Here is a 25,712-nt window from a genome sequence, read left to right as displayed (position 1 = left end):
AAGCCATCCAATATTTCCTAGTTTTCCATGAATTTTAAGGTAAATGATCTTTGTAACTATGTTAGGGAGTGATAAGATTAAAAAGAAACATTGAGACTTTTATTAAATCATATTTTTTGATACATGGTCACAGATATAGTGAGTAGACTTACTCTAAATTTTGGAGGTGTTACAGAAAGTTCTGGGGAATTATCTGTATTATATAACCAACAAATGGTTTAAGAAATATTGGCCGGTAAACAGTTCTTAAATTTACATATCAATATTAACTTGAGCTAAAAGCAAAGGAATTAAATGTCAGTATTTGAGAAACTGAAAACCCAGTTCAAATCCCAACTCTGTAATTGTTGAATGACCTTGGGAAAACTGCCTCACAATCCTGAACTTTTTTTTTTTTTTAATTTTAATGCTTATTTATTTTTGAGAGACAGAAAGCATGAGTAGAGGGAGGGCCAAGAGAGGGAGACACAGAATCCAAAGCATGCTCCAGGCTCTGAGCTGTCAGCACAGAGCCTGACATGGGACTTGAACTCATGAACCGCTAGATCATGACTTGAGCTGAAGCCAGATCCTTAACCGACTGAGCCACCCAGGTGCCCCAATGACTATTATTATTGACAACTTTGGTCCTTGTTAGTAAATCTCTGCTGCAGTGAATTTCATTTTTTTTTTTTTTTTAATTTTGGTTCATGTAGACAACTGTCAGAAATAATTTGGGAATGGGTGTTCTTAAACTAAATGTATCGGTAAATTAAGAGTGAAGACTAGCATAAACAGAGGTGTGTGTGTGTGTGTGTGTGTGTGTGTGTGTGTGTGGTCTTCCAACACTTGCTACAGGGGCAGAGAAAGGAAAAAAAACTGTGTTGAGCACCTATTAAAAGTTCCAAGAACTCAATCTGACAATGCATATATTTTATTTTTCTCAATATTTTAAAAAGCACTATTTTACATTAATTGTACTCTCATTTTACAGGCAACTGAATCTTTGAAAAATGAAGATTGGATCTAAAACTTGGATCTATGTGGCAACAAAATTACAGGACCACACTGCCTCTAAATGACAGCATGGACCATCAAAATGATGTCTTAAGACATGAAACAGGCTTTTTGGCTTTGCTGCATTCTTCAACCTTAAACTAACCTGTTAGAAAGAACAACTTTTTTTTTTCTTTTTCCTTTGTATATTTTTTTCTTTAAATATCCGTGACCCTGTCAGGCATCTGACACAGCACAGAGGAATGTGCTGAATTGAGACTAAAAACAATGGAAACATGTGTACTAAGTAAATGTTAAAAGGCTAAAGGTCTTGAGAAATTGTACTAGTGATTGTATTGAACTTAAAATGTTACAAATATATGACTTGATACACAGAAATACTTGCCACAGCTGAGTTTACAAATACGTAGTTATGTTCACCAGAAGGGCATGAGTTGGCTGAGATATCACATTGTTGGAAATGTGAAGAGCAAGGGTTTTGACTTATAAAAGATTCCAAAATGCTTTAGAGAATGTCCAAAAAGGAGGATAGAATTTATTAGGGTGAGAAGGAGGGAGAGTGAGCATTAAAAAAATAAATAAATAAATAAAAATAACTTTTCACTGCACTTCTGGGTTCATTCTACAAAAATAAACACAAATATTAAAATATTTTCTCTACTCCCTCTTTTTTTCAATTTCCAGTGAATAAAGGGCTCAAATTAAATATACATATAGAAGTAAGCACCTTGACAAGAGTTCAATCCTCAGTTCTAGTAAGTGGCTTCAACACTAGTTAATATTAACAAATGGTAATTAAAGAAAGAATTTAAAATGAGCTACTCTTGTGCTCTGTAGCTTGAATCATCTGGGATCTTTTTTAATGTTTATTTATTTATTTTTAGAGATGTGGGGGCAGGTGGCAAAAGGGGGAGAGAGAGAACCCTAAGCAGGCTCTGCACTGTCAACACAGAGCCCGACGTGGGGGCTCCGGGCTCGAGCCCACAAACTTCAAGATTACGACTTGAGCTGAAACGAAGAGTCAGATGCTCAACCAACTGAACCACCCAGGCGCCCCCATCCCAGACCTTAATACAGCTATGTTCCTAGACTACACTCAGAGCAAAGATTTGGTCATTTCCAACCTGGAAGCACTTTGCTAAGTTCAAAAGAAAAGACTCTTTCCTGGGCACTCGTAGCAAAGTCTTGTTTTTTTCATGAGATAACAGATTTTTCATGCCTTGCCTGTTATTGAAGATTGATGCCATAGGGATCTCGGCACATGAATAATCCTCAATTTAGATTATAAGCTTCTTAAGTTTTTTTATTCTCTGGTAAAGAGGCTTAAATATAGCATGTGCCTAGTTGATGTTTTAGAATAAACCTTGATAATTTCACATTTCACCAATAAATATGTGATTGTTATTTCCAAATGAATCCCACAACCACCTGATTTCATGTCTCATCATTGCATCTATATAGCATATTGATTTTGGTTTGGAATGGTCATTAAGGGCACCAACTCTACAGCGAAGAGAGAGTCTGGGTCTTACTACAGACACCTTCACCTAATAGCTTCAGAAGGTGCTATTCTTGGGCAGGTTACCCAATTTCTTATTCTTTAGCTTTCTCTTCTATAACACAGGGATAATAACAGTACATAGAATTTTTTAGCATTAAATAAGAGAATATAGGTTTATATAATATAACCTGATATAAGAACATTCAATAAATATTATCTATGATTTTCAATGTGACTCAAATTTTAAGCTCCAGAATATAATCTTCATAAGGGGAGCGGTTTATGTTTGGTTCACTGTAGCATTCTATGCCTACAACATAGTAGGAGCTCACAGTAGGTTTCAAAGAAATGTTCGCTGAATCAATGTATGAATCAATCAATGAATTCATTTTTTGTAATGGAATATTTTGTTTTCATCAGTCTTAAAAGTAAAATTAATATAGTGTACTACAATACAGGCAGGAAATCCCTCTTTATATGAAATACAAGCTTCTAAAATTATAAGTTAGGGGGTGATTTTTCCAATAAGTAAAAAGTTTGTTACAATTTAAACAATATTGCAATTAGATTTCCTTAACTCATAACATATAGAGCATTTAAAACATCTTGATAGGAAAAAACAAAAGTGTATTTGGAAGTCTTCAGAAGCACACACATGAGGTAAAATGAGGTATTCATATACTGATGATGGTCATTCATGAGCTCTCCCTACCTAAAGAATCCTTGCCTTCATATATGTAAGGAAGTAATTCTGCTGATATTTTCTCAGATTCTCCAAAAATACACTGATACATGATTATACATTCTAAATATATGATTTCAATATTAATATTTGTTTTTCATCTATCACCATGTATTTTATGTTTGCTTCATTCCTCAACTCTCCCAAAACATCACATCAAATGTTCGTTAGTTCCATCTAACTACATGCACTAGAAACAACTTTTGCTATGTAGATAAAAAGTTTTTGGGGCGCCTGGGTGGCGCAGTCGGTTAAGCGTCCGACTTCAGCCAGGTCACGATCTCGCGGTCCGTGAGTTCGAGCCCAGCGTCGGGCTCTGGGCTGATGGCTCGGAGCCTGGAGCCTGTTTCTGATTCTGTGTCTCCCTCTCTCTCTGCCCCTCCCCCGTTCATGCTCTGTCTCTCTCTGTCCCAAAAATAAATTAAAAAAAAAAAAAAAAAAAAAGTTGAAAAAAAAAAAAAGTTTTTAAAAATCATACCATAATGAGAATGGTAACTCTTTGAACCTTTCTATTGTGCTAACTTCAGATTTTAATGTATAATTACTTTTTCATTCCATCAGCAACGTCACCAATATGATATAACTTGCCCTCCATGTTAATCGGCATGCAAATGTTAATCGGCACTCACCAAAGACAGTCCTTGCTGGTACAGACTCTCTGTTGAGCCAGAAAGAGACTTGGGAGAGAATAACCGTCATTATGCATGGCAGGTATGTTTGAATAACGAAATAGCCAATCTTTCTCTTCAGGTGGAAATGAGTGGTCATTACAACATATTCTCCTAGAGGGTAAAACAGACAGTAAGGTGAAACAATTTGACCTTGAAAAGAAGTTACCTTTAAATTTTTCCAGCAGCAGCAAAAGCCTGTTCTTTAGACCTATCCTGTCTCCAGGTGACATTTGGTTCCCAAAGAGAAAAGCTTTTATCCAGGAAAGGAAAGAGATATTACAAAAACACACCAAGACGGGTCTGAGGATGAGACTGAGGTGCCAGAAATGTCCTAGATATTGTCAGAACCTTATCATGGTACATCACACATTTCAGACATATCTGAGCATCTATTTACAGATTGGCTTTAATGACCATGAAGGCAATGTCTGAGTCCCCGATGACACATACTAATGGGTTAGAACAGATCAGATCCCCAGTTTACCACTATGGAAGACATTCAGGCTGTCTAATGAAGAAGCTTTGGTGTCCAACTTGGGGGAGTTCCTCGCAACACCAACAATTCCTTTCAGCAGCTCTGTCACCTTCAGTAAGTTATTTAGCTTAAGCCTGATCTTTGAAATAGGAGAGTGAACTATCCCCTGGGTTCTATTCCCAGGGTTTCTCAAAATTTATTTTGAGGAATACATTCATCAGAATCACCTGGAAATGTTTCGACATTCAGTTCTTCAGGTCCTACCTAGATACACAAACCATTCTTTAAAAAAAAAAAAATTTTTTTTAATGTTTATTTTTTAAAGAGAGAGAGAGACAGAGCACAAGTCGGGAAGGAGCAGAGAGAGAGGAACACAGAATCCAAAGCAGGCTCCGGGCTCTGAGCTGTCAGTACAGAGCCCGAAGTGGGGCTCAAACCCATGAACTGTGAGATTATGACCTGAGCCAAAGTCGGACACTTACCGACTGAGCCACCCAGGTGCCGCCACAAACCATTCTTCAGGGAGGCCCAGGAAAATCCATTCCAATACAACTTTTGAACTTGTCCCAATTCCTAGCCTAGGCTAGGAAATAGTAGACTAGGTAGGCACAATTCATGGTTTTGGTATGTATCAAAATCTGATTTCATTTAGAGGTCGAAAGTGATAGACATACAAACCAAATTGTAGGAGTTTATTTTTTTAATTGATGTTATATTTTCTCAATTATAAACCTTTAGAATCCATTCTGAATATATATATACTTAGCTATCTGTCAGTGGGTAGAAGAGAACTAGGTGTATTCTTACACTATCACTTCCTTTGGTTTTCACATTTCTCCATCTTTCTCCTTCCCTTCAACTCCAAACTTCCTCCTATGCAACCTGTTATATATGTTTCAGTCTGTGGCCATCCAGCTTCAGCCCTTAATGAGGCTAAAACTGTTCATGATCTCTTAGTATCCTAAACTTCATCTTTCTGGAAAATAATTATAGAGGTTCTGAGTGTAGTTTGGCTTTCAGCTTTCTTCCCCTTTTTTTCTTGACTCTAGCCAGGATTTCCTTTCTCACCCCTGACCCTAGTGTCATTTGTACCTAGAGGGCTGCCAAATCTAGAGCTCTAAGTAACATCGTTTTTAAAATCAACCTGTATTCCCAAATATCTACAAGACATCTCAGACATTCTGATTTTTTATTGACATCACCAACCAAATACATTCAAAAACAGACATTAGTTAACCTTTCCCATAAAAAATAATGACCAGCATACAGCTGTGTTGAATTTCCACTTAGAGTCCATCTTTAAATTCATGGTACTCTCATCTTTCTACTCACTCAGGCTAAAACCCTGGAATTGATCCACGGATGTGAAGTAGGGCTTCAGAGGGAGAAAGAAAGGAATAAGTTGATCATCACAATTTTAATTTCTCCTGTGCAGTATCTCCCAGTCTATCGTTCATCTGGTGGTCACTGCTCTTAATGCCTTTGTAGATCCGTTAATTGTCTTGCTCATCTCTAGCCACTCCCTCTCTCCAGTTTTCCCTAAACTTTGATGCAGAGTAATCTTTTTAAAGCATATGTAGGTGCACCTGGGTGGCTCAGTTAGTTGAGCATCATACTCTTGATTCCAGCTCAGGTCATGATCTCATAGTTGTGGCATCAAGCCCCGCGTCAGGCTCTGCGCTGAACATGGAGCCTGCTTAAGATTCTCTCTTTCCCTCTGCCTCCTCTCCTCCTTGTTCTCTCTCTCTCTCTCTCTCTCTAAAATAATAATAAAAAAAGGATATGTAAAATCTTAAAATACCTTAATGGATTCCCATTGTCTACATTAAGGTTTCTCAACCTCAGCACTATTGACATTTCTGAACAGATAATTATTTATTGTGAGGGCTGTCCTATATGTTGCTGTATATTCAGCCTGACCTGTACCCACTAGATGCCACTAGCAAATACTCCACTCTTCCCCAGTGTCACAATCAACATTGTCTCCAGTGTTACATAGTGACAAGCAAACTCCCTAAGCTGTATTTAAGACTCTCTCTGTCACAGCTCTAAAAATGCATTTTAGCATTACATCTCATAGCTCAGCACTCATTCTCACAACTCGGTATATTGAGATACTGATACAAAATTCCCTACATGACACCTATTACTGCTGAATATTTTGTTCACCTATGGGTTGGGATGAATCCATAGCAGAATAGGAGGAAATGTACCGTAAAGGAAAGTTTATTAGCTTTGGAAGCAAATGGATTTGAGCTCAAAACTTAGACATCTTATATTCTTACTGTTAGCCTTGGGCAACTCAGTCTCTGATCCTCTGTTTCCTAATCTATAAAATAGTGAGAAGTATATTGTGGGGAGAATGAAGAATAGGGAGTCTATTTAAATCATGTTGTGTAAGAGTTTTAAAATAAATTTTAGTTCCTTTTCCCATTTTCTTATCTGTTCCCTCCAATCAGAATTGGTAAAAGTATTAGTAAAATAAATGCATTTATTCTTCACAGTAGGAAATAATTCACAAGTGCAAATAAGCTTTCACTGATAATTGTTAATAATGATAACAATTTTAATTGTTATCAGTAATGTTAGTTGTTTTAATTGTTATCAGTAATTTTAATTGTTATCAGTAATGATTTACTGATCCCTTGTAAGTAATTTCAAATTTATTTATAGCTTGTTTACATTTATAATAATATCTTATACTTTTTAGTTTATCTAATTTATATGCTTATATCCCTCTCATCAAACTTAAAATTAATTGGAAAAGGATAGTTCTTTGAATATAGCATGGTTTTACATATTTTAAGTATTCAAATATCTGTGTATGGTGAAAAGGGACACACTGAGATTTAAGGGCACTCACTCAAATCAACATCCATCAGAATCTCTCTTTGGGAGGGAAATATGCTTACTAATTTCTTTTAATTTTCTATAGATACATTAGGTGACCCCCAAGGTCACCCAAAAGAATTAAATGATTCAAATTTGAGAAAGATGCAAAAAAACAATTTTCCCCGGGCTACTAAAATGTCATCTTATGGACATGGCCATGTTACATTTTATCCTCTCAGGAGTACGCATTATTATTCTAACCATTCATTCAACTGAGGTTTACAAAATTTTACCAGCCCAAAGAAAAAATTCCAGAATGTCAGAAAGATGAATATCTATACATATTCCATTATCATCTTCTGTTGTTCACAATGAACATTTTAGGAAGGTTCTGAAAATGATATTATTTTGGAGGAACTATTATTCAACATATTTGTTATATAAACCATTTTGTCACTAACAAAATAGAGAAAAGAGGATTCCAAATCTTCTGAAATCATTTTCTTAAATTAAACAAAATCTAAGAAGCTTTGGCACAAAACATTTAAGTAAGGAAAAGAAAAGGCAGCAAAATCAGAATCATGTTGTAATAGTTTAAAAATAAAAGAAAAACACAACAAAAAAAATCAGTCTCCTAAATTGAATAGAGATATTCCTAAAGAATATCTCTAGACATCAAGTGCTTATGCACTAAGCATGTCAAATTCTTTTCCTCTAATTCAATAATCTAGAAGAATTGTAATTCAAATATCCTTGCATATCATGTAACCCTCAGGGAAGCTTGTAAATTAGATGTGACAATATTTCTGATACATTACCATACAAAATTAAGGAGAAGGAAGGAAAAGAAACAGGGATCTAAGTCAGAAAGCAGCTTTGAGGGTTTGTTTAGAACTGGCTTCCATTTACTTGAAGAGCAAATTCCTTGCTTAACTTTATTTGACTTCAGTTTCCTCATTTGTTCAATTAAAATGATAGTGCTTTACTTAATTATTTCCTCGGATGCTGTGAGGATAAAATGAAATGGTAGATATGGAAGTTATTAAAAAAAATTGAGTCACATGCATATTTATAGCGTGTAGACAAAAGGATAGAAAGGTATTCTTTCCATATCTAGAAAGCAACCATTCACTTCAACAAAGTTGTAGTGAACATTAGGTCCGTATAAAGTTGATCTTTTCCTTCCAAGTACTCTGAAATTTGTGTTTTCTAAGTTATGTGTTTCCTAAGTTTCTATGATACCTTTTTAATGGGAACGAGGAATGAAAAATATCGAGGGAAGAATTCATATTTTAATATCTGCTCAAAGGGTTATGAAATAGAAATAAGAAAAAAAAATGGTTAGAGTTCTAGGCCACTTAGCCTCTCTAGACCCATCTCTTCATCTGAGATAAGAATAGGTTGATCAGATGACTATAGAGTCTTTTCTCCCCACCCCCAACTGCCAGGCTTTACATTTTATGGCTACAATGATTTCTCTGGAGATCATGTACTAGGTTTCATAAATGAGAGACTTGAGGCTCCTTGGATGAATGTTTAACAACACTGCTGCCTCCGGTCTGGGAAAATGGTTGTTTCCTCATTCATTTTGACCCTGCAGGGTCATCCTTAAATAAAGTCATCCAGAGAAGATTTTAAGGATGTCACAATTTCTTTTGGTCTGATGTTCTAAGGATAAAAGATAGTCATTCACAAAGAAGAAATATTCATACTCAGCAAAGCTCACCTAAATTTCCTCTGATCAAATCCATCTAGTAACTTAGGTAAATATGAAGGCTTTAGTCATCACTGTGTACTTAAAAAATGCATTACATATTATTTTGTTATTGTTTTCTGGCCATATTTTCATTACACCTAATGACTAATTATTATACTTATTTAATTATTATACTTCCCTGTATAAGTCATATTTCCATGCCTCTTAATGACTACTATGATTTTTGCATGGGCTCTCCTTAAAGAATTATTTAGGAAACATAATGTGGTATAGTAGAATGAGATGGGGGCCATGTCTGTGGTCTAGTTCCAAACTGCTTTCTCTGATATGTCAAGCAGAAATGGCCTCTTCTTCTTGCCATGTGGCTCTCTTGCACTAACTCTATCACTATTATTGATAGTAATATCTAATATTTATTACATAGTTTTTACATGTCAGGTGCTCTGCTAAGGAGGTCACGTGCATTTTCTCATTTCAATCTCACAGTAGCTCATGAAGTAGATCCTCTTATTATCTCCAAATAGCACAAGAGAAAAATGAACAGAGAAATGTCTTGCCAAAGGTCAGGAAGTTAATAAGTGGTAAAACCAGCATTCAAAACTTCACAGCATAATTCCAGAGCCCACACTCTTAAATCCATGATGCACCACATTATAGGATTTCACACATGTCTACATTTCCTGTTTCTAGTCATGTGGTTGAGAGCACTCTGCAGCTAGACTACCCAGGTTCAAATCCCAGCTCTGCCAATGCCTTGCTGTATGACCTAAGAAGAATAGTTAAATCTCCCTGGATTCAATTATGTCCCATCTGTATAATGGTTATAGTAAGAATAATACCTATATCCCAGGATTGTTGTGATGATTTGAACAATGCCAAGTGCAGGTTAGCTACTTGTATCAATCAACTATGAGCTTCTTGAAGGCAGGAATTATGTGTCCTTCATCTATCTTTTCCAGGCCCAATTACAATGTCAAACACAGTAAGTGAGCAAATGGCTGAAGGAATTAGTTAATAAATAAATTAATAACATAGGATTGTATTAGATTTGAGAGCTGACTGGTCTCATCATTTAGTGTGCCTTTAAGGTTTTTCTCTGCCAGGTGACTAGCTGTACTTCAAACTAAATCTCCAACTTACTTACTTCTCCAAAATTTTATGGCAGACTCCAGAAAAAAAGATTGTGCTTTAGTGGGTTTGTACTGAATTTAAAAATCCAGGGATTGAACTGAACCTCTTATTTCCCCCCTCCTAGGTCACAGAAAAAGACCACTGAAAAAGACCACTGGTGTTCACATGTGAGTTGGCTCAGGCAAGTAGGGCAACCCCTTCTAAGAGGTGATCTATATTGCTTCTCTCCCCACAGAGAAATTTAAGGTAGAAGATGGTTTTTATCTAATCATTCTCAATGTGTGTGCTCCTTCTTGCTATCATTCCTAGTCTTCTGGCAGAAAAAAGGGAGGTAACAGCACTCAGTGCCATTTTAACTTACTGTTTTTAGGGCTCCACAAGGATATTTGAAATATGGGATGGAAGACCTTAGAAAAGATCTTTGTTTCTTCCCCCACAGAAATCTATAAGGGTGGGTTTTTGATGAGCTAAAGGGGACCCAGAAGAAGTATAGTTCAGTGTCTTATCATGGAGATGAAAATGTACACCAAACTGAGCTCCTACATTGGAGAATTTGCTCACTATTTTCCTCGCCTCCCTTTCTCCCATCCCCCAAACAATATCCATTACAGGAATGGTAAGAAAAAACTTTTATTTGTACAGATAAACTTGCTGTTCTAGCACAGATGAGTACTTTTAATGTACTCAACTTATGAGGTCCAGCCAGCATGGTGGTGGTAGATTAGGCCACTGCCTCTCATCCCCTAGCCCCAATTTGTGCCTGTGTATTATTTCTGAATAACTAGAACGTATATAGGCTAAAGCCTGATGAGGCCAGAGAAGTCTCCGAGTTCATCAGACTAAGCCTCTCACTTTGAAGACATGGAAACTGGTCATAAAGAGGGAATGCAGAGACATGTCAAGGTCACTAGCACTAGAAGTAGAGTGGAGGCACACCTTCCCGTGAGTAATCCTCATGGCTTGTGTATACTTTTACTATTGAATACCTGCATGCCACTGAATTTGAATTATTGTTTCATTCACATCCCTCAGCCTCCATTCTACTGATATTAGATGGAGAATTTCTAGAGGGAAAGTCCTATGATTATTATTTTCAATGTTCTGGGCTTAAAATACTGATTATTTGGTTTCCAATAAATACAAATTAACAACATGAAAGTCAACCCCTGCAGTTACTCTTCCTTGATTATTCTAGGCTGGATACATTTCTTTTTTTATTCATTAATTCAAAATATTTAGTGTCTCCTCTGTTTTAGTTACTATAGTAAATAATAGGGATACAGGAGACAGATATGGTCCCTGCCCTCACAAAATGTTAATCACAGCACTTACCACCCATTTTGATAATTATAGTTTATATGTTTGTCTTCCTTTAGATTTCACATTCCATGACAGCAAGATCTCTGCCTTGTCTGTCATCGACTCTCCAGTGCCTGCCACAATATCCAAATAGCATTCGATTTTTAAAAGTAAACACTGCTCATTTTAATATGTTTTCTCACTTGTGAAGAAAAAAACATTTTCACTATTTTCCATGTTATTGAATATCTTCAAGACTATAGCAATAACTGCTACATACCATTTTGAGTATTTACTATATGTAACACTCTGTTTAATGTTTTATATTATCTCATCTTTAATGCAAAATTATAGAATCACCACTTCTTAGAAGACACCAGAGTTTCTAATTGGATACAGGACTTTCCCAAAGTCACCAGGCTTCTATGTGGCAGGACCAAGATTTGAGTCTACATATTTCTCACTGCAAAGTTGAAAACTTTATACTATGCCACATGTATTTTTAATGTTGGCAAAACTGAGGAGCAATTTTCTCCATTTTTCAAAACAAGAAACATAAACATTTGAATTTACAGATTAGCCATGGTTTCTATAAAGTAAGCAAAAGGCAGATACCATTAAGGAGGAATTTTCCAATAACCAGAATAAGATATATTGACCTATTACATGAACATGTTAGAATTATCAGGGTCCTAATATAAAGCCTGAAACATAAGGAAGAAATTTTTCTTAGAAAATCAGCACTTCTACCCTTACGTATTACCAAATCGCATTTTTTAGAAATTACAAATCAAAGTGAATGAACTAATTTAAAATTTTAAAGACAACTATAAACTTGTTAAGTCTTCAATAGTTGAGCATAACTAAAAGTATTAGGATTGAGGGAGGGTTAAAATCCAAACTTTATAATTTTCCAGCCTGATGATCACATTACATTTAGTCATAAAATGGATATTTATATAACTAAACTCTTAATTTCTTGAAGCAACTTTAAAAGTTTAAAGTTTTGGGTCCAGCTGCTTAATAGTTATCCGATCTAGTTCTCAGTATTCTGTTGGTAAATCAGTTACAACACTAAGAAGAATGGTACCTCACCTACTTTTAATTCCAAAGTGAAGTGGTCAGTAATGTAATTATGTTTCTGTGGAATTTAGCTGTGGAAGATCCATCGCTGGAGACATGAATGGATAGGTTTATGTTGAAGAAATTGATTTTTGGTATCATATGTGTAGAGGTCACTGCTACAAATGCACCGAGATTCATTGAATCATGGCAATAAATTAGGCCTAGATGATATTAATAGCTAACATTTATTAAGAATTTTTTCATGGGGCACCTGGGTGGCTCAGTTGGTTAAGAGTCTGACGTCAGCTCAGGTCATGATCTTGTGGTTTGTGAGTTTGAGCCCCGTATCGGGCTATGTGCTGACAGCTCAGGGTCTGGAGCCTGCTTCAGATTCTGGGTCTCCCTCTCTTTCTGCCCCTCCCCCACTCATGCTCTGTCTCTCTCTGTCTCTCAAAAAATAAGTAAACATTAAAAAAATTTAAAAAAAAGATTTTTTTATGTGCCAGAAAATATCATAAGCACTCTTTATGGATTTAATTTATTTCTTCCACAATCATCAGGTAAGGTAGGAGTAAGAATTTAATCCATACATTCTTCCCCAGAAGTTCACATTCCTAAATACTCTGCTACCCTGATCACATAGAACCAGTACCTTATTTTGCCAACAAAGAAACAGAGGCCAAAAGACGTTAAATGCTGAATCCAAGGGCAAAACTCTGTAGAGTGTATACTATAAACTCGCTTAATTGGTCCTGGTTTAGCAGAATTTCTTGTTTCCATATGTGTTATTGAAGACCTTACTGAATTCTCACATTCTCACAAAAACTGCTTATATTTCTTCTGAAATATCTGGAATAATCAAATTAATCAAATGGCACTTACCTGTACTAGATTGAACAATTCCAGAATCTACTGTTTGCCCAAGAAGGTCATACTGATTTAGGCGTGATCCATCTTCTGCTACAACCACTGAGCGTGCTGGCTCTCTGGTCCACTCATAAACAACTTCTGCTCTGGTATAGGCATCTGAAAGGAAAGAAGGGTACATGGCCCATGTGTTATGCTACTTTCATTCTCCTAATTATTTGGTGAGTCCTATCAGTTTCATATTTTCTATTGCATGGTTACAGAGGGCAGGCCAGGAAAGGAGAGCCCATATCCCATAGTTTAGAACACTAAAACACATTTTCCAATTTGTTCAGTCATCTGTTCACTCTTACAACAAATGGTTATTAAGCATCTACAAAAGACAAAGTGCCTTACTGAAAATATGCTACTGAACATAACTAACAAGGTTCCCTACCGCTGTGACAGTAATGGGGACAAAAACAGATAAGCTAATAAACATATAACTTCAAGTAGTGTTAAATGCAATAAAACCATTCACAATGGGTAAGAGGGTAGAGAATGCACTTATTTTAGGTGAAAGACTCAGAGAGGGTCATTGTGGAAATGACAATTATATGCATGACAGAAATGAGAGTAGGCTATATAAGTCTTGGGGAAGAGTTTGACAGATAAATGAACAAATTTTTTTTCCCTCTGGTGCAGGTAAAAGTGTGATATATTTGAATAAGAACAGGAATACCAATATGGGCAGAACTGAAGTCCATAAGAGATGACATAAGGCTAGAGGTAGTAGCCTGGGTCCAGATTATGTCTGGCCAGCAGAAGGTCATAATAAATGTAAAAAGTAACACTGGAAATTTTACGGAACATCTGTTTCTAAAGGAAGTCTGATTTTACTTCTTTTTTAATTAATTCTCCTTTTAATAGATATTTACTATGACAATGATGATGTTGATGAGTGACACCATTTAGCTCATTACACTTCTCAATTGTTTTCATTTACCATATCAGTTTTAACCTAGTCATCCTTCTATATGAGAAACTAGGTCAAAATCCTGATTCATTACTCAGGAAATGTGGGGGAAGAATTGTACAAAATAAGTGAGAAGAAGAAGAGATTCCATAGTTTTTCTGGTGGTCACAGGACACCCACTATACATAGGGTGGAAAGATAGTACACACTTTCCTCTCTTGAGATGCAGAGTGATATTAAAAGTTAAAAGACTATTAGATTAGCAAAAGCAAAGTTTCCAGGGTGATTGAGAGGCAGATATGTTGGCAAAAGTTGGCTTTACTGTAAAAGCTTTATCCCTTACCCAATTTCTGCATTAGGCACGGTAGACAAAATGCCCAGGGTCCACAATACCTTTAGGTGGACAAATAATGTTTTAATTTCTTTTAAAATCAGAAAAAAAGTGATCCCATTTGGGTTTTATTAATCTTTATACAAATATAGTCCTCAATTATAAAAGTTAAAAATATAAAATTATAAATCAAAGTATAGTTTTAATATACATTTTTTGAGGAATTGTTCAAAAAAGGCAAAAGTGCCCAGAGCCCATAAAAGTCATAATGCATCCCTGCTTTACCCATCCCCTCCCATCCCAAGGTAACCAAACTTGGGTGTGTTTTTTTTCAAATCTTTATTTGTCCAAACTCAAATATTATGAGATATGAAGTGATCATTGCATTTTTACACACACGTGAAGCTGCCATAAAAAAGATGCGAGCCGTGCCCCTCATTCTCTGAACAAAAGCTTTTTTCTGTCTCTGGGATGAGTTTTGCAGAAGGTGCAGTCAATATTAGTATTAGTATTCTCCTAATTTTACATGGGTACCCCATCTGCTCCAGCATTACTTCTGGACAGATTGATAGTCAAGTTCAAGTATATTTTTTATCAACTTTTCCAGGAGTTTGAGAGAATATACTAGAAATTAATTTAGTGGTTATTGCTTCTTTCATAAATATGTAAGACTGATAAATGAATAGTTTTGGAATTTGTTCTCACTGATTTTTCTTTTTTAATTGTGGCTGTCCTCATTGACTTTTTTCATGGCACTAGTCTTGTATGTATGTATGTATGTATGTATGTATATATGTGTGTGTGTATTTATTCACAGCTTTATTAAGGTATAATTGACAAAAATGTAAGACATTTAAAGTGTACAACATGAGGATTTGATATACATATGCATTGTGAAATAATTCCTACCAATGAGTTAACACATCTCATTGACTTAAAAATGTTTTGAATCATTTTAGCATTGCATTTGTTAGAGAGGAGGATTGCATTTGTGAATAGCATCTGAAACATGATTTATTTTTATAAAATCCCTCAAAGAGTGCAGAGCACATTAGTTTGAGAACCATATTGCTTACAATTTGTAGGTACCTATATTCAGTAAAATATTTTTCTGATCGTGATAAAATTTTTTAATGGGCCTTATCTAAGAAGACATATCAAGTTTATGATAACAAAGAATCATTGATTGTTAATATGGAAGGACTTTAGAGGTGATATAGCTTATCTCATTTTACAGATGATAGACTGAAGCACAGAAACTGTGAATGACTTGTTTAAGGGTGCATAGCTGTATAGTGGGAAAACCGAAGTAAGAGCATAGGATGACATCCATTCTACTCCAGTGCTATTGATAAAGATTTTCTAGGCAAAAACTGTATATTAGATGCTTAAAATCCAAGTAAGGATACTTGTTGGTCAAGTAATTAGGGATGAAACCAATTCTACACTTTGTGTCATTTCATAACTAATAAAAAAAAAAAAAAAAAAAACTCTTGCTACCGTATTACACTAGCATTAGCAACAGTGCCTGGACTCCCTATTTTTTTGTACCTCATCATGTGTTGCCAATGGTCTGCTAATATAATTTTAGAGGAAAAGATCTGTTACCATTGACTTCTCATGTCATATAATTCCATGTCTGATTCTTGCAACTTCTTAGAAACTCCATTGTGCACAAAATCTACAATAAACATGACATTGTTGTGAAAGTGGAGATTACGTATTGTTCATGTCTCTCAGTGGAAATCTCCCAAAATGCAGAGTAGATCCACATGGTGAAATGGGTGATGGGGATTAAGGAGGCCACTGTGAGGAGCACCGAGTGTTTTATGGAAGTGTGGAATGACTATATTGTACACCTGAATACATTACACTGTATGCTAACTAACTGGAATTTAAATAAAAATTTAAAAAATGGCATTTTAAGATGTAAAAGACAGATATACACAAGGCATCATAATAGGTAATATACCTTATTTCTTCATTTCAGTATCTAGTAGAAAGTAGGTCTATGAAAACTTCCTTCCTTTGAGACTATTCAGCAAAGAGAAAAGAAGCTTAAAGAGAACCTTCAGCTATTTAGTCAAAATGTTAAGCTCCAATTTCAAATAAATGAGCAGATTACCTAAGAAAAATTTAAAATATACGACAAAAAGTTTTGGTTGGGGCTATGAAAGAACTTTCTGGGGCTACAGCACTGGAAGCATAGACTTGGTATCAGAAGAGCAGCTACTTATAGACACTATCACTTTACATTTAGGAGCCTTCATCTCTCCATTTGTATGAAGCAGGTGCACTGAATAATTTCTAAAGTTATTTATTGTTCAGAATTCACTTACATTTCTACTTATCCCTCTCTCCTTATTTACAAAGCACTGTGCTTGATAGTCAGGGAACCATCACTTATCAAGTCCTTTCTAGATCTAGCACTTGCTTAGATATTCTTTTCAGAATATAACCTGAATCTCTTATTTTAATTTTTTAAAGGTTTATTTATATTTGAGAGAGAGAGTGCAAGCAGTGGAAGGGCGGGGGGGGGGGGGGGGGCAGGGGCAGAGGATCCAAACTGGGCTCTGAGCTGACAATGCAAAGCCTGACGTGGGGCTCGAGCTCATCAACCATGAGATCATGACCTGAGCTGAAGTCAGAAGCTCAACCGACTAAGCCACCCAGCCACCCCTGAATCTCTTCTTTTAGTATCAAAGCCCCTTTTGTATTTTCCTCAAAATGCAGTTAAAAGACGTCAGCTGGAGCATGCCTGTTGTCTTCTGGTTATCTGGCCTTATGAAGAGGGCTCTATCCCCAATAAGAAAAAAATGTGATGTAACACTGACAATCAGGGTCTAATGGAGAGTGGTAAGGAAAAACATCTGCTTTTCTGAGTTTAGTTCTTATCAACATATGGATGAGGTTGCCCTGGATGCTTCATAAACATAGATTACTTAGTGTTCTACTAAATTATTACAAAATCCTCTATCTTATCTCTTGCTTATTCTCTTCTCTGACATTTTGGCAAGACATTTGCTTCAAAAACTGGGTCAAAGGAATTTTAGCACACTTTTGCCTCAGTTTCTTCATTTCAGAAGTGTGCTGACTAGGCCAGGTCAGAGAACTAACCATACAATAAATCAACCACCGCGGCTTCTCAAGCCAATGGCAGGCAACGGTAATTAGTCATGGTGCTCTCCCACTGAGCTCCAATGCTTACCTTTCAGTGTCAAGTCTTTTCTGTTTCTTTAATTCCCCACAGGCCTTAAATTGGCTATCTTTTCTGAGACTTAAACATTGAAGGGGCATTTTAAACCTGATTGTTATAATTTTTATCCATTCAATAAATATTTACTGAATGTCTCCATTATATCAGGCTCTGTGCTAGGACATGCTGAAAAAAAATAGACTGTGCTCTCATGGAGTTTACAGTCCCCAGACAATAAAAATGTCAACCAATAAATAAAACTAATAATTATTGCTGTAATACATCTAAATTAAACATGTATTGTAATCAAGAAGACTGGCAGGACTGTATGTAAATTTAGATAAGGTCATTAGGGAAGGCCCTAGGAAATGTCATTTATACTGAGAAGTGGAAAAATAAAAGAAGCCAGTCCCATTAAGAACCAAGGGAAGAGTAACCCAAATAGAGAAAAGAGTATGTAAAAATGCTCTGAGGTGGAAAACAGATTTTTATTTTTCTTACACAAGACACTATTTGTTTTCTACTCACTATCCATTTCCCCCTTCCTAAAATACCTCCTATTTTCTTCTTAAGTAGGCTGACAATGTGCCTACTTAAGAATATTTCTTCCCAGCCTAATTTGCAGTTAGCATGGGCAATGGGACACATCTTTGATTAATGAGATGTGAGTAAATGCCTGCTAAGATTTTAGGGAAAGCTTTTATCTTTTTGATACAGGTGCTAGTTCTTTCTTCTTTGTCTACTGTTCTTTGTTTTTAAAGCAGATGCAATGACTAGAGTTGCAGCAGCCATTTTGTGATCAGGAAGAACGTCTAAGGGCATCTTAAAACATCATCCTTGTTGAGATGCTGACTAACCAATAATCAACCAACAATCATTTACCTTAATTCATCTCATATAAAAATATAAGCTATTTTTTTTCAGCTATACTTGAAACTGCTTGAAAACATTCCTGACTAATATACTAAACAAGTAATTTGTTGTCCAAGACAAGGTATTTCTGAAGGTAAAAGGGGGCACTATTAGTAGTTATGCCATGATATTAGGCATAAAATAAGTATAGTCCCAGGCAAACTATAATGAATGATTTTCCTAACTATAAGATTATTTTGTGGATTAGATGAACTGATACATATTCAAATGTTTAATATACTACCTGAGATACAAGTAACACATAATACATCATATTATTGTTAAAAATGAAAGTGGTAACCAAGAGAAAACATATTAGTCCATAACATAGAATATACATTAAATTGGGGAAAGAGTGGGGAGGGGAAAGTTACCACCAAAGGCCTGTTTGGCTGGCAATTTTTTAAGTAGTTTGTCCTTGGGTTTCAGTAGGGAATTAGATTTATAAATAGAGACACTTGTCTCTCCATGAGGAGTGCTGCTAGGAGCCTGAAGGCCCTTTGCTATTTTCTTTGCTTGCTGTCTTCCTACACTACCCCTATTTTTTTTTTCTATGAATCATATCTTCACCAAAATAGTTGCTTAGACTGTCTGTCTAGTGGGAACAGAAAGCTGGTTAGGTAGTCCAGCAGTTGACTCAGTATTTGTAAGTAACTCTCCTGCAGGAAACCAGGAATACACTGGTCTCACTCACTTTCTGCGTGTGTGCTATTCAAAGCAGAAGGATAAAGGAGGACCAGAGAACCTGATTCCATTGGCCAAGGTTCTCTTGGCTCCTCTGATGTGTGCCTGCATATTTTCAAATAGCAGAAGCCCAGACAATTATCATAAAGGTATCTAGGATACCTCCAAAAGCATTAATAGACACATGGATTTCATGGTATATCCAAACAGACCTAGAAGTCTTCTAAAGACTATGATTAGGGTAAGTTCCTTTCTGGCAATATATATTTTTTTTGGTGTAGGCTTCATTATTAAGAAAAGAGTACCATCTGTTGCTGCCACCTACCAATATTTCTATCTGATAAACAATGTGCAATATTCTTTTTAAAATTTTTTAATGTTTATTTTTGAGACAGAGAGAGAGAGAGACCGAGCAAGCAGAGGAGGGGCAGAGACATAGAGACACAGAATCCAAAGCAGTCTCCAGGCTCTGAACTGTCAGCACGGAACCCAACGCAGGGCTCAAACTCACAAACTGTGAGATCATGACCCAAGCTGAAGTCGAACGCTTAACGAACTGAGCCACCCAGGTGCCCCACAACTTGCAATATTCCTAAGGTTAAACAAATGTCATCAATGATGCAAAATAAACATAATGCTCTCCATTTATTGGAAAGAAGATATTATATATGGGGTAAAAACATCCATACTCCACTTGTTTTTCTATTAATACAACTTTAACAAAAGTAGAATTTTTCTAATTAATTAAATCCATTCTTTCTCATTGAGGAGATAGGGAATAATGTCTTCCTGAAATAACATTAAAAATGAAATAAAAGATTATTACTTATAGAAAGTACTTGCAGCAAATAGCTATTTAAACTTTCTTCATGCTCTTTACATTTCTAACAGACATTATTAACTGCAGCTTTCTTTACTAAAGATGTAGGTCTCTCATAAGAATAAAGAAAAATTAAAAGAAATTTACTCACAGCTTCCAAATTTTAGTGGGCAGGCATGGGCATCCATAGGGAAGTCCTCTAAATGCATTGGACACTCAGCTCTCACTGTCAGCCTTATCAATTAAAGAAAACAGCAGAAATAAACAAGAGCCCTATAGATTAGATACTTTCTGATAAGTACAAATGGTGTGTTACTAACTATAGCAAATATATTAACAAAGCAAGAGAGGCCCACACAAACTGCAGCACTATTCTGAGCTATTAATCAAAAGATCTAAAAGGAATTATTTACAACAATGACTGGATGACACCGGATTTTGTATGATGAGCAAGAATTGTTACTGTTTCCCAAGACAACGATCATCACCTCATCCATTAAACCCAGCAAATATTTGGAGACTAAAATTAAATGTAAGCAAATAAATGCTGGTATAAGACTTGGTGGAGAAGACATGGGTGGTGAGGAAGAGAAGAGAATGCTTTCTCTCCTCAGTGCAGCTCTCCCTATCTCCTTCCATCTCCTTCCCAAAAAAGCACCAAATGCATAAACCAACAAAGGCGTAGGTAAAGGAGGAAATGTCTGCAGGCTTTGTGAGATTGACAATAACATAGAGTCTCCTTGAGATTTTGCATGTGATCTCACTATATTCTAACCATTTCATTTTCTTTACAAATCTACTGACTAATGGAAGCCAGGACTCTGCTGTGCTTCTCTTTAGTTCCTATCTTCAGAGAATATGAGTTCTATTTATGTTTGAAAAAGGGTAAAGAAAAAATTTCACTGAAATATGTTTGATCTTGTTTGGTGGGAATTATGAAGGGATTTATGGTTTTTATAAAATATATTTACCCATATTATTAAGTAGCTCAAGAAATGTGGTCAGGATGGCTTTATAGCCAGTAAACTCATTAAGTGATTATAATACTGACTGAAGCAAATATGAAATTGGTAAATTAATGATTAAACTCACATTTTAAAAATAAAATATTAAGGAAAGTGATAACATATTAGCAAAGGTGGTGAGAAATTTATGAGATGGGAGATACAGTCTAGTTATTGATGAAGAACACTGAATACATCAGAAAGCATTAATTGGTAAACTTATCAGATATGCAAGTCCTGCCCTAAAAGAGTGCCAACTTGGAGGAATAAATACTGAACTTAGGCTCAAAAACAAGATATTTTACAAGGGGAGAATATTTCAAGTTTCAATTATAAATAGATCCTATCGGATGATCTGGAAAGGTCTCAACACATCTGTCCACTGATCTTCTATTTTCTTTCTTTCTTTTCTTTTCTTTTCTTTTTTTTTTTTTGTGAGATTTTTTTTTCATTCTTTAAGTCCTATTATACGTTTACTAGTTGAATCCAACATCTAAAATGGCTCTTGAAGCATTTTTTCTTTCTTTTCCATTTGGATATTTTTGTATAAAAAGGTAGGAATTCTGGCAGCTTTCTTCAAAAGCAAAATATCACTCTATTCCCATGCTAAACAAACTCCATCAAGTCCAGGATTTTGCCTCCATTACCTTTTCATGACAAAGGAATAATTGGACAGTCTGAGTTACCAAGTACTGTTCAGATATACAAAAACAACATTCTAACAAGTCACTTGGGTATGAAATCACTGCTTCCCTTAAGAATGAGTTCTGGACAATTTTTAATTTCTCATGAATTAGCAGTATTCTAAATATTTTTTCTTTAAAAATATTCACAACTTTTTTGATTCATGTTTCCTTCATTCAATCATGAATGAATGAATGGTATCCAGCTGCTGGATTTTCAGTAATCTCAAAATGAGGGAAATGTTTACAAAGCAGAAATATATATATATATATATATATATATATATATATATATATATATATATATATATATATAACTAATAGCATCATTATAAATTCTTCTAAATGTATACCTTCACATGAATCTATAGTTTTTAAGGCCCTTGTGCTGTCCTAATTTTTCCCCTTCCTTTTATTCCCTCCCCCCCCGCTCTTTTTTTAAGTAGAAAAACTTTCAGATATATATTTTGAGATAGCTTCTAGAAATTTAATCTAGACTTTACTGGGATGCAGGAATATATGGGGTTAATAGTAGGAGAAGAATTTCCTTATACTGAATTAGAGTATGTTGGAGAGATATATCACTTAGTACACATTATAAATTTTTTCCCATTTTATCTAATCATTTTACTTAACACCTCAATACTTGCATAATATTTCAGTCAATTTATTTCTCACAACAGAGTAATTATTAAAGTTGTAGAATAGGGCAGACAGGAAACGAGACACTCTACCATGGCCCACTGGCTTCATGATCACATATATATGGAAGAGAAAGTTCAGAAAGAGACCCAAACAGAACACAGTCATCCTTACCTCATGGTATACAACAAGGTACCATCCTCTGTGATCCTCAGGAGTTTGTTGGGCATGGTCATGTTGTGTGCCACTGACTTCTTTCCATTGTGAAAAAAGGTATCTGGAGTCCAGATCTTACTTGCCATTAGGTTATTTAACCGGAGAACTGTCATGGGTCCTTTAAATTTTAATCTTTCATCCTTCCAGCTTTGACGGAAAAATACATCTATTGTATATTCCTAGGTAATTTTGGAAAATGGCAAAGAGTACACTGAGCTATATTTTGCAATGCAAATAGCTTACACAGACCATGCATAATTTCTGTAACTTTAGAAGCAAAATATGAGCTAGGTGATGTTTCCAGAAGTAAACTTGTGGTAGCCTGTACATATTGGTGGCAGGTGAATCATTGGCTGGCATAATCATTTTTTAAAACACCTAAAATGCCTGAAATATTTCTTGGTCAAAAAATTTCCACTGATTATTTCCTGAGATATGTGAGAGGAAAATCATGTCCTACTCCCTACAGCTCCACCACACCAGCACTCAAAAAAAACAGAACACAGTACACATAAAAAATAAAATTCATGTTAGAGCTTACTACATACAGGAAAATATTTAAATTAGGTTAATTCCAGTTATGAAGACCCAGCATAGTATTTGGAGTGGGGGTGGGGGTGGGGGGGGTGGGGGCGGTGCTTCCATAGTTTCTGAAAATCTCAGTCAATCTCAAATCATCCACTGTGGCTTCTATGGCTGTGTTTTCCTCTCTCTTGTTCCGGCTTCTAATAAGAGTGTGAGAATCCCATATCCTTTTTGGCTAAGTAAAATTTTTTCTTTTTCACATATAATGTGCAGAGACTTTCAATTCTCCACAACAAAGAACATTATGAGAATAAAGAATCTGTTTCACTGTTAATTGGGATCTTTGCCAAAAAAAAAAAAATACAGAATATGCGGGTGTGTGTGAGTGTGTGTTTGTGAGATTATGTGTGTATAAGACACATGAGAAATGTGTGAAGCTCATCATCATTCACAGCCAGGGAATCTATTTATTTGAATAAACACAGCATTCCTTATGGCAATACCCAGAGACAAACATCTGCTAATCTGAAAACAAGCAATGTGACTTACCAGCTCCTAAAATTGAAAAGGGTAATATCCATCTTCCTTGCAGCACTTGCTACACTGACACTAAATTTCGAACTTAATGGTTTGAAATAAAGATTACCACATTCTCCATTAATCTTAGCTTGCTCCAAACTGGAAGAAAGACTAACTTGAAAACATCATGGTACATTTTCTTAATCCCCTAAACCTCAATGCATCAGAAAGCTGTTGTTGTTGTTGTTGTTGTTTTTAATCTTATACATATAATCTTAAAACATGCAGAATATATAATGTCTGTGTATAGACATTTTGTGCATGAATTTAACCACCTGTCTCTTTCTCAGGGTTTAAGTAAGATTGGGTAAAGACTGAGTAAAGGTTTATGCTTCGGCCACATGTTTGGCATTGCTGAGCTCTTACTGATCAAGTAGCTAACAATTATTACTGCATAGTTTACAGTACGTCAGGCATAGTGTTAAATGCTGATTGAGACAGCGACAAGGAAGTGTGACATAATGCCAGTTTATTTTTGTGGGCAAGAGAAAATACCTTGATTTTTGCTTAGGTTTTCCTGTGTCCGGAAGTGTGAGGTGAAAAAGCACTGAGATACATGACATAGGAATTTACTCACCAAGAAACATTTGTTAAGCATCTTTTAATTTAGCAGAGGGAGAAGCTGTTTAGATTTGGATGCTGTAAGGGAAACTCATGTAGTGCGATGGGCTTGGAAAGGCATTTTCCATGAGGAGAGAAATGGGGAGGGAGCCTATGGGCTACGTGGGGAAGTGATACAGAGTAGCAGTGCTTACCCTGAAAGCAAATGGAAGGATTTACCCTGAGCTGTGTTTGTTCTCTTCTCTGGACAACAGACAGGCTTATGAGATAGGGATATGATAATGATGATATTTCTATTACTCAGGAATCAGCCACATAAGCTCTATTTTCTGTCCAACTGAACTACTTTACCCTGTCAAACAGTAGAGGGAATAGTCACTTGTAAATCAAGATTTCAAGGATGCCTAGACTGACCATATTCCCATGAATCCAACAACTTTGCTTGTTTACTCACTCCAAGGAGATCTTTGAAAATGAAATGTTAAATATTTTAAAAACCTTAAAATGTATTTATTATCAAATCTTTAACAAGCTCTATCCCAAAGCCAATGATTCCAAAAAATTATGTCAAAACTTGCCAAATTGCTTTTTTTACATATTTGTCATGTTTACAACCAGCTTTACTTACCTGTGCTAATGGCAGACATTGAAATACCCAAATTCATTCATGAAATTCTCCCTTCAAATACCGTACTGGTGGCACAAACAGGCACACACACACAGAAAATTAACTGGATAAGCTTTGATTCCCACGTTCCCTTCAGTTCGAAGTAGAAATGAAAACTGAAATAAAAGCACTTGATAGTGATCAAAACCCATCTAATCAAGAGTGTAAATATTTGGTTTCTCATTTTCTATGAAAGGCCCTGCAATGTTGCCATGGGAGCGGCAGGTGGCTCTTGGCATGACCTAACCCTCAGGGTCAGAGTTCATTAGGCCAGGATGGGCCAGCGCTTTCTTCAGGAAGCTGAAACAAGAGAGAGGAAATAGACCCCTACATAGCATGATGGTTATGGATATAAGTTCCAAACTTGCTAATTAGAACTGAATTGTCTGTCTTCCAGATATATGACTTTAGGTCATTTCTTGTCTTTCTAAACTCCAGTTTTTGACCTAGAAAGTGGGGATCATGGCAGTACTGATTTCACTGGCCTATTGTGAGAAGCGAGTTAATGCAAGTGAATAGCTTGCAAGAATGTCTGAAACATAGGAAGTTCTCAGTAAACATTAGAAGTTATTTGTCTCCCAATTTTTTTTTGTTTGTTTCTAATCAACACAGATTTAGACTAGAGTTCAATGTCACTGGGA

At 35.8% G+C, this 25,712-nt stretch overlaps 1 protein-coding gene across 3 annotated transcripts in view; it reads right to left on the bottom strand.

Annotated features, from left to right (window-relative positions):
• GABRA1 (gamma-aminobutyric acid type A receptor subunit alpha1) overlaps positions 1-25,712 on the bottom strand; it is a 61,044-nt gene that overhangs the window by 10,103 nt on the left and 25,229 nt on the right. For all 3 annotated transcript variants that reach the window (XM_019450230.2, XM_019450228.2, XM_019450229.2), the window contains 4 exons: positions 22,698-22,918; positions 20,346-20,428; positions 13,312-13,455; positions 3,869-4,021 (listed from right to left, as the gene is read on the bottom strand). In XM_019450230.2, coding sequence (XP_019305775.1) covers positions 3,869-4,021; positions 13,312-13,455; positions 20,346-20,428; positions 22,698-22,918 — 601 coding nt within the window. The remainder of the gene's footprint in view (positions 1-3,868; positions 4,022-13,311; positions 13,456-20,345; positions 20,429-22,697; positions 22,919-25,712) is intronic.

This window comes from Panthera pardus, unplaced genomic scaffold (assembly GCF_024362965.1).
Source record: "Panthera pardus isolate Hobbes unplaced genomic scaffold, ASM2436296v1 HiC_scaffold_2, whole genome shotgun sequence".
Taxonomy (NCBI): Eukaryota; Metazoa; Chordata; class Mammalia; order Carnivora; family Felidae; genus Panthera; species Panthera pardus.
Note: the sequence above shows the minus strand (reverse complement) of the source record. Positions and strands in the feature narration are given on the sequence as shown.